Source organism: Sinohyriopsis cumingii, unplaced genomic scaffold (genome assembly GCF_028554795.1).
Source record: "Sinohyriopsis cumingii isolate HCF-2022 unplaced genomic scaffold, ASM2855479v2 utg002317l, whole genome shotgun sequence".
Classification (NCBI taxonomy): Eukaryota; Metazoa; Mollusca; class Bivalvia; order Unionida; family Unionidae; genus Sinohyriopsis; species Sinohyriopsis cumingii.
The window spans coordinates 233,600-244,390 of NW_028316184.1; the positions used below are offsets into that span (position 1 = coordinate 233,600).

The following is a 10,791-nucleotide window of genomic DNA, read 5'->3' on the forward strand; positions in this document are numbered from 1 at the left end:
CAAGCATCATATGACGATCTTAGCGAGAAAATAAAAAAAATCAACGAGGAAATTACTAATATTCTTGCCGAAATTAACGAAGTAAATATCTCGATGAGTCAGAAAATCGATAAAACATCAATCGACGATCTCAACAAAAAAATAAAAAAAATCAACGAGGAAATTACTAATATTCTTGCCGAAATTAACGAAGTAAATATCTCGATGAGTCAGAAACCATCCACCGACGATCTCAACAAAAAAATCAACGAGGAAATTATTAAACTCGGTAATGTTGTTGTTCCTGAATTTACCAAGGGGATTAACGTGATGCAAGGACAAATAAAATCCATCAACGATGAAATTAACGCGGTACGTGAATTAGCGCGTCAAAAGTTAGATATATCAACGTACGACGGAGAAATTCGAGATTTAAACACGAAACTTCTTGCTGCAACAGCAAAAATTGATCAATCCGCCGATAAAACTGGTCACGCCACTGACGTAAAACAATTAGGTAGGGAAATTATCGAAACAACCACAAAAATTAACAATATCAACACAAAAATATCATCAATGAACCTTGAAAGATTATCGCGAATTTCGATACCAGAGGAAGTAGAAACAAAAAATCTTACCTGCAGTGTGCCACTTGTGGTAGAGGTACGAAAAGAGGCATGGTGGACACCCGTGAATAACACATTTAAATTTAAACCGCCAATTAGTGGATATTATCGAATATTTATTCAATCTCCGGTAGGTTTTAAAATAAAAGCCGCAGGTGGTAAAATTTTTGGTGAAAATTTTAATTATGTTATGTACACAGGTTACGAGACTACATTTGTGCTGGAACCACCAGATAGAACCAATATGGGACCGTTTGGTTATAGTATAGTTTTCGAATTTTTGTCGGGATTGGAAACAGTTGGTGTTCCAGATGAAATTGATGAGACGGTAATTATCAAAGTAGGAAATTACCAGGAATTAATCAAATAAATAACTAATAATGACAGCATCGGATTACCGATACAATCAGGCGCGATCATGGCAGGATTCGTTGCGAAAACAACTTGACGATTATCAGATAAAAATAAATAAATACCAGCGCAAATTAGTTATCATTGATGTTGCAGTGTACGCAGTATCAGCTGTGGTCGCTGGTGCAGGAATAATTCTATCCGCGGTAACAATGATAGCGCCAATCGTAGCAACAATAATAATCTCGTCAACAACAGCAATCGCGGGTGTTCTTAATATCATTGCAAAAAAGATATCCTCGTGCACAAGTGAGAAATTATCATCGTACAAAAGTAAACTTGCTAAGATCAATGACGCGTACTCGAAGTTATCATTGTTACTTTCTGAAAGTCTCAACGATGGTATTATATCCGATCTAGAATTTTCTTCAATGATTAGTATTTACTCGGAGATTGAACAAATGAATATTAATAATGTCCGAGTTAGCCCAGATCGTGACAAACACGACACCACCAACAACAACGTTAATATCGTTAAGTTCAACGAAACCCGAGTTTAGTATTAATTTTTCAACACCAATTAACGTTAACGAAATTGCATTAACACAATTGCGCGTCTACAACAGCTGGCCTAATGTTAGATCAAAATCATTCGGTAATTTGATGCCAAATAATTCACTTGTTTTTGCAAATAAAAATAAACCCGATGGAACACCCGATTGGATCGTCGTTGGTATACCAACGGGCAGTTACGAAATTGATCAGCTGAATAATGAGTTTACCACTAGAATATCAAATTTAACCGGCGATGCTACTCCGGGAATAAAGATATCATCACATGATCCAACACTATCGTCAATGATAGAAGTGAAATCACCGTACGTGGTAGATATTTACCAATCATCGATCAGGAATATATTAGGTTGGCCCGAGGTCGCACCTCTGATAAAACCAAAGAAATCGGATGTTATTATTCCAGGTTGGTATGATGAAACCCTTCCAGAACTACCGGAACCAAAAAAGGAAGATTTTACAACCAACGAAGGATGGTATGGAGATATCAAACACAAACCTCTGATCCACAGCGCCATCAATCTCATGAATAACCACAAAATTAACCTAGTAATATTCGCTTTCACTTTTATTAACGAAAGAATTCTCTCATGGTTGCCTCTTCCTAAAATCCCCCCAGATGTGAAAATCTTCGACGCTACCCACATTAACAGGATAATAGCCCCCATAGACGGTATCTTGGTAAGAAGAACCCTCGACGAGTTTATTCAAGAACACGAATTACAATTAAATTTATTGCGCGGATCATTTCATGAATGCATCCTAAATAAATCTGGTTCATGTAGCGAAATTATAAAACACGTGAAGATTTTAAATCAACTTGCAAATGATATTGAATATTATCATGATATGTTTATTCGGGCGATAGTCGACGATATATCAATTGCCGACTATGTTCTTCCTATTAGCAAATTCGAGTTGATCAAGAACTCGGGTGAGAAACAAAAATTCATGAGAGTATTTGAATTAACCGAGGAAACACTGCCAAAATTTAAATTTCCTAATTCTGATTTTGATGCGATGAGAAAATCCGTCACTGATACCATTGATGATTTATTTCCGAAATTACATGCCTCATGGACCAAAAAAATACATTCAGAATTAATTCTTAAACACAATAACGATCCTGACAAAGGTGGACGACATATATCGCCGGGTATCGTTAATATAACGGAAGTTATCGCGATTTATCTTCACGCGGATGTTGTCGAGGGTAGCTACAACGTGGATTCGTCAGAGTCAAATCAAGCCCATCAGGGTTTTATATTGTATTCGTTTTCACCTAGCGCATCTCCCGGTTATTTGATAATCAAGGAACCAATGAATCCGTTTTACCTGCGATGTCATAATCGATTATTGACAAGAATAAATTTCAAATTAACGGATCAAAAAGGAAATTTACTTGATATACGAGGAGAAACTGTAAGTATCAATCTTTTGGTGAAATCATAGATTTTTAAATCGCAAGTGAGATTTTCCAAATCTGTCTCCGTGGGAAAAATGGGCGAAAAAAATAAATAAAATCCAGGGAAATTTTCAAAATTAATCTTTTTTTTTTGTTTTGCGGAGATATTCAATTATTCTTCGTCACTCTCCGAATCAAATATTATTGGTACATAGGAGAATTTGATCCACGAATCAGCATCATAAGAAAATGTTGCGTTATATTTTCCTTCTGCCACAAATTGTACTGATCGTGGTTCAATAAAGAAATGTTTTGCTGCTGCACTCATCGATGTAAACGCGATTTCCTCACCTGTTGCTTGATTCACTGATTTAACAGTCTTCGAATAATTAGGAAATCCACGGTTATTACCAAATCTTGAATTTTCACTCTGGGTTACCGCGCGCAGATTGGAAAGTTTATTGTTAAGTTTATTACCGTCAATGTGGTCGATAACAAGTCCGATCTCTATTGGTCCTTTGTAGCATTCGAACACAAATCTATGATTCGAATAACATTCTGTTCTTTCATTTCTTTTATGGACTGTAAATTTGAGATATCCCGAATTACAAATACTACCAACACGTTTCTTTGTTTTGATGTTTCTGACATTACCATCCTCAGATGCTTCGTAACCTTCGATGATGGGATGCGATTTATACTCGCATGTGATTTTCATTGTGGGAATCGCTGATTTCATTTCCATATATGATATTCTCTTTGTTTAAATCGTAATTTGCTTTGAAGCGATTAATATAATCTTCTTCACATTTTATTACTGACGAAGATCTTTTTTCATAATATCTTCGTAATTCACGATATTTTTTCCCTCCACAGGAGAAACATAATCTTGTCTTTCCTCGAATACCAACTTGGCAAACTAAACATCGCTGTGGTCCTTTGTTACCTCGTCGAATTTCGTATATATGAGCGCCACAATATTCACCTCTGCAGGATTTGTTACATGATTTTGTTGATCCAACTGTTATCCACGCACATTGCTTCATTATTATAATTAAATATTTGTCTAAAATATAATAATGGATTTATTTGATCTTGATGAGGCAGAATATATCATTCCTGAAGTTGATAATGCGAAGAAGGAATTTTTTGATGATGGAGCGATTCATGTTTGGTCGACATGGAAAACTAACTTTGTTGATGCTACGATGAATTTGGAGCGAGCGAAGAAGATAATCGAACATATAAAAAACTCACACAAAGAAGAGAGATTTATTTTCGGAATAAAATTTATTGCACAAATGCCCGATGACATTTGGATTATTCGTGATAAACGAGATCCGGTACGCGGCGGTAAGAAAAATGTTGTTCTTGATAAAAATTCGAAACCAGGATTGTTATTAGGGATTGATGGTCCTTATTATGCTAGGGCGTATCCTTCTAGTGCTGTTGTTTATGGAATTTATCGGCTGAATAATAATCCTGATGTGAAAAATCTACCTGCGATGAGGGAATCTCCGATAATAAACTGCGTGGCTGAGCGAGTTATCGAACACATGAGGAATGCTCGTCGCGGATCTGGTCTGACTCAATTGAGATTGGATAAAATTAATTCATGGGCAAAGACAGTTACTGATGGCGCATCAATCGATGATGTTGCTGCGTTAAGTAAGAAACTTAAATTTCCTATTACGGTTAAAACACTATCGGGTGAAATATTATATTCATCGCCGTATAATTCTCGAGGAACACCAATCGAAATTGTTGATCATAATTCACATGCGTGGAGTCAGTCGGTAATGATATTCCCGCGAGATCGTGTTGTTAAGTTTTATCCCGTGGAATCTGGGAAAGATAGTTCCGATGCAATGTTTAGGTTTATCAAACTATTAGCCAAGTCCGATCCAATATCGATTTGGTTATTTTCTAGCGAAGAAAGATACGATCAATTTATCTTACCACGCGGAGATATTTACCGAGATGAAATATTACATGAATCGATGAAAAATATCGCGGAGAAGTATTCGTCAAATCCAGATCGATTACTGACAAATTGCTTTACCATTTCGTCTGTTGCTGCTCACGCTGCTAGAGAAAGAAATTCGTGGAAACCTACAAGAAATGAATTTCTCAATGATATTCAACTTAGTTGTATCGAATACGGCCATGGAGGATTATGGAATACCAAATATTATTTCGAGGATATGATTTCCGTTGATATGAGCGCATGCTATCCTGGAAGTTTCCTTGGGTATGGCGATTGTGCAGATTACTTTGCTAAATTCGGTCATCCCACCAACGAGATGACTAGAGTTGCAATTAACGGACCGTTACCCGATTTTGTCATGACAGGATTCGCTCATGTTACTTCATTCGAACTTGCTGAGAATTTGCATAGGATTTGCTATATTTGGTTTGGTCGGCATTTATCTCAACGCAGATGGGTCCCTACGGTATTGTTGAGATTTATGTTGGATTCGTCGATGTTAATATCATTGACGGTAAGTGAAGCAATTATATCGTATAGAAAGCAGACCGAGGTGTGGTTGCCGACAGATTGTGAAAACGCGAAAGATATTGGAAGAAAAATAATTGGTAAATTTACTCAAGGAGGATCAGTTGATCATAAACATCGCCACGCTAGGTTATTTATCAATGATGCTGAGATGGATTTTATTATTGCCGATACAGTGTCTCGTGGAATATTTTGCAGTAGAGAAAATATTATTATTGATGGAGAAAAATTAGGAACAGTGATAACTTATCTTGATGGAGAATCGGCGCAGTATACTCATTTGAGATCATCAATGCTCGCTTATGTAAGTATCAATCTGCTATCAATGATAAATAAATTTTCTGATATCGCGGTAAGGGTTGCAACGGATTCATTTTATATCGATAAGAAATTTCAATGTAGATTGGAAAATTTAATCACCGATGGTTCCTGGGGAACTTGGAGAATAAAAAACGAGGATATTCTAGATTATTGTGAGGACGCGGATGTGGAAGATTGTGATAAATTTCATAAAGATAAATGTGATGAAGTATCAACAGCAGTATCTGCGTTTGATCCAATTTCACGAAACAAATTCGTTTACCTAAATGGTCCTGGTGGTAGTGGTAAAACAACACGAGCGATAAATTTATTTTCAAAATCTGATATGATCGTGTTGACTCCAACTCACAGACTAGCGCGAGAAATAAAACAACGTGGCGTTAATTCTTGTACTTATCATAGTTATTTCAAATACAGTGGTGGATTGTGGGATCCGGCTCGAATGGGAAACAAGTACGTTAATAAGATTATAATATTTGATGAAATTTGCACAGTAAATTTAGTTGTGTTAAAATCATTCCTGAGTTGGCTAGAAGAAAAAAATACCGCAGTAATAATGTGCGGCGATCATGGTCAACCTGATCCTATTGATGGCGAATCTCCTCATAGATGGCTTAGAAATTTTGTGGATTATTATGAAGAAATTAACACTGATTATAGATCTAATGATATTTTACTGACCGAGTTTAAAAAAATGATTCGATTACAACCTAATAAATTTCAATGTGATGTGATGAGAAAAATAATTGATGAGACTCCGATGGATAATTTTCTAACTTTGTGGCGTCCAGATCATTTGATCGTTGCTAGCAGAAAAATTATTCGCGATGTTATTCAGGAAATATTATTCAAACTTCACTGTGAGAAATTTCCAACATTGCAGGTGCCGTTGTGTTATAGGCCAACTGATACTAGGAAACAAAATATCAATGTTATTTTGCCATGTGGAGAAGAAAAAATATTAGTTTTGAATGATATTATTTTCGTTGATATTAATCTTGTCAATGATGCAATAAACGCAGAAAGATCGCCATGGAAACTCGGATACGCAGCAACGATACATTCATCACAAGGATTAACAGTAGATGGTCAAGTCTGGATTGTCGATGATAGAATTTCCTGGTCAAATTTAGTTTATTTAGCCGTGTCTCGAGTAAGAAAATTATCTCAATTGGGCAGGATTAAATTTCACATTAACGAAGATGGCGGTAATTGAGTATCATTTGGAATTACTTGTAGTTCCTCTTTGGTAAATCCTCGTTGTGGCGCTAGTGAATCTAGAAAATAAATTGCCGGTCTTCCCGATGATCTTGTTACGGCCGATATTTTATGCGTTGTAACGCTCCAGTTTGGATCGGTTGCTCTTTTTCTGCCACCTTCGGCTTCTCCTTCTTTATATAAATATCTTACAATAACACTACCTAGTACAGGCGGAATTGTGGAACTTCGCTTTAGTGGTATATTTGTTTTTGTAATTGCAATTGCGGGTTTCATTGATATTGTTCGTGTTACTTCGTTATTTAGTGCGTTAATCACGTGAGGCAATCTTGTTACCCAATCGTGAGATCGTTTATCTTGGATAAATTCTCTCGCGTACTGATATCCGAATAATCTTTCTGCTAGTGTTTTGTTGAATCTTTCAACGATAGCTTGATTGTGATGAACACCTACAATACCGCGACGGATTTTAACATTATTCTTTTTCATCAGTGAAGTAACCACGCCAAGAAATTCTCGACCTGGATCAACCTGAAGAAGCTTCGGCCATGTTAATGGAGATCGTGAATAAATTTCGCTAAACGCCTTAGCAATATCTGTTGCTGTTTTATTCGATAACGGTTCCGCTTCCTTGTATCTGCTAGCAATATCAACAACCGTCAACACGTATTTATATGTGACTCCGTCAACGGTATCGTAAGGAAGAAACATAAGATCAGCCTGATGGACTTCATTAGGGACGCTGACAGAGAAACTCGCATATGATATTTTCTTAGGCGGAGGAAGATAAATTTGCCAGACTGCTTGCCTCGATAGCCACGATTCAGCGATAAATTGCTTTACTTTTGCTGCCTTAGCAAGTTTGGCTATTGCTGATTTTCCTCGCCAAAATCCTCGCGGAGAATAATATATTTGCTCCATTATAAATTACCAGCACCTAGTACTAATTTACCTTTCATTGCTCCTTTTATCAACCAAGTTGCCAATTTCTCTTTGAAATTTTTATCAGGAATAGCATCTATTGCGTGAATTAATTTAATATCAGCGAGATGTCTTTGTTGTAAATCTCCGCTGCGATATGCAAGATCGTGATAGTAGCATGCGTTATCGATAGCGTTTACTGGATCCTCGCCAGGATTTGGTTGATTATTATCGTTAAGTCTTATATCTAGCCTTGTACCAGGTCCGCAGTAATTATATCCTGGTAAATGTTTCTCTCCGGGATATTTCGCCCAAGGAGCTCCAGGCAGATTTGTTAAGGAGGTTGCGATGTCTCCTCCGGTTCTACTTTTTTTTTTACAAATCTAAACTTAATTGTCTTGCAAACTTCACATTCTCCCTTGATTGCATTCCTGTTGTTGCGTGTAACGACTTCGATTGGATTTATCGTAGCAGTTCGAGTGCGACACTTAACACAATATGAATCCATAATATTCTAATAACATGAATGTAATTGATTTTTCAGCCACAAAAAAACGCGAGCAAGTAAAGCACACCGAGGCATTACCAAATTCGATTAGAATGATAATCATTGGACCGTCGGGATCTGGAAAAACGCAATTGTTGTTGAATTTGATAATGCGATGGTTAAAATGGGACAAATTGTATTTGGTTGCGCCATCCGTTGATGATCAGCGATGTTATCAAGTACTAAAAGAATTTAGCGATAATACTGAAGATGGCACAATAGAATTTATAACAGATATCAATGAGGCTCCATCAGTGGAAAGTTTAGACGGCGATACTAATAATCTTGTTGTTTTCGATGATGTGATGCTGGATAAGCAAACTAACCCAGCTAGGATATTCTCGCGTGGCCGACACAAGAACACAGATGTGATTTACGTGACGCAGCGATATACGCAAATTCCAAAGGTAATTAGAGATAATTGTAATATTTTATCAGTTTTCAATGGCGTTGATACTCACACGCTGAGGAATATTCATCAAACTTGGTGCAACGGCGACATGGATATAAATAAGTTTAAAAATTTCTTCAGTCACGCTCAGGCAACACCACACGGTTTTGTCACGATTAATCTTCATGATCCTCGTAGTAGGTATCGAGTTGGTCTTGATCAAATTTACTCATAAAATTGTAGTCGGAATTTGCAATAACAAATAAATTTTACAATACCCCCCCAAAAAATTGCTGTTTTTTTTTTATGCCTAAAAATGCACTTTGGGTTGAAATTTTGCGGATTAATTTGCGTAGGAGGCGTTATTTCTGCTTTCTGAGGCTTCTGCGAAGAAATGTTTGGTGGGAGGGTTATTTTAGTCTGTGCCAGGGGGTCTGTACAACTTCCCTGCTGCTTATAGATAGATAGATAGATAGATAGATAGATAGATAGATATCTTTGTTTTGAAACTTAAAATCAATTGCCGATAATTAAAGATAAATGTGATAGATATATAGCTGAGGCAAAATGGTTAGAATACAAATATAGCAAGAAGAGTTTATATTTATATGGCTAGAGAGATAGATGGATTGCATATAAAGGTTTTAGAAATGGTTAGGAGAGAGAGAGAGAGAGTCTTACATGTTTCTTATAAAGCGCTATACGTGACAACATATATCATGTAGTCTTTATTAATAAATATCAGCATTATAAATAATACACATCGTAACTTCGTCATTTAATCAAAGTAAATATGGTACTCAAAAATATTAACTTGTCCTAAAACTACGCTCCAGTGGATAGATAATGTAACGACAGTGAGCTTAAAGAAATATTGGTACAAACTTACCTGGTTTGGCTATCAGAATGAAAAACCAAGCAATCAATACAAACATCCCGATTCCTTAAGATATTTGTGAAACTATGATCCGCTCTGTCGTGATGTGTCCACAGCACTAAATAATTAACTCAGTCTAGTGTAACAGTATAAACCCTCGAGAACAACTTATACAGTCACACTATTTACATATATACAAAGGTGTATTTTTGTTAACACTATATCCAACTGGCTGTAGTTCCCTGCTCGTACGTTGCTGATAAAACGTTTGGAGTATCGGACGGGTATTTTCGCTCTAGCGAGAATTCTGAATGATTGACAGCTGTGTGTACATGTCAGCTGCTGATGATTGATTGCTGGGCAGTCCCTACAACCCAATACGACGGTAGTAACCGCTTCAGGACACGGAAGTACAAGGATTGTTTTGATCTTGTTGGATTAAACGGCACTTTTAACACATTATTGCCTACACGATGTCGAGGAAATGTGAGTCATGTGCCTTTCGCAAGGACACGCCGAATCATCCGACTAGTGATGACCTGGGCGGATATCGAATCCGCTACTCTTCGATTACGAGTCTCCGTCTCTACCATTTGAGCTACAGCTGCTACATGGAAGTGACAGGTGAATTTTCAGTCATATCGCTACGATGTTTGCAGCGTGGCAATTTATAGTGATGTCTAGCACTGGGGCATCATGCCAATCACATTATCCTGACACCAGGCTGACCAGTCATAACACTAACCTCTTAATGCTGAGCGCCTAGCGAGGCAGCTGTTAGTACCATTTTTGCAAGTCTTTGATATGACTCAGCCGGGGTTCGAGCCCACGACCTCCCGCTTCCGAGGCGGATGCTCTAAGCACTAGGTCACTGGAGCGATAAAAAAACAAGGTAAAAATGGGGGAAAATCCAAAAATAATCCAAGAATAATCCAAGAATTATAAATTATTAGTCCAAGTAATTAAATGTTCTAATGAATTTGAGTTCGAGTCCCAACGAAAATCCCAAATGAAAGGCGATGACGTATACTGTAGCCAATATACGACTGATGTGTCAACAGTTCTTT

General features: G+C 37.1%; 1 protein-coding gene across 2 annotated transcripts in view; it reads right to left on the reverse strand.

The window, feature by feature from the left end:
* LOC149770800 (uncharacterized) overlaps window positions 1-10,180 on the reverse strand; it is an 89,669-nt gene extending 79,489 nt beyond the window's left edge. For both annotated transcript variants that reach the window (XM_089949102.1, XM_089949101.1), the window contains exon 1: window positions 9,737-10,180. In XM_089949102.1, the coding sequence (XP_089805228.1) occupies window positions 9,737-9,782 (46 nt within the window). In that variant the 5' untranslated portion in view covers window positions 9,783-10,180. The remainder of the gene's footprint in view (window positions 1-9,736) is intronic.
* Between the last annotated feature and the right edge of the window lie 611 nt (window positions 10,181-10,791).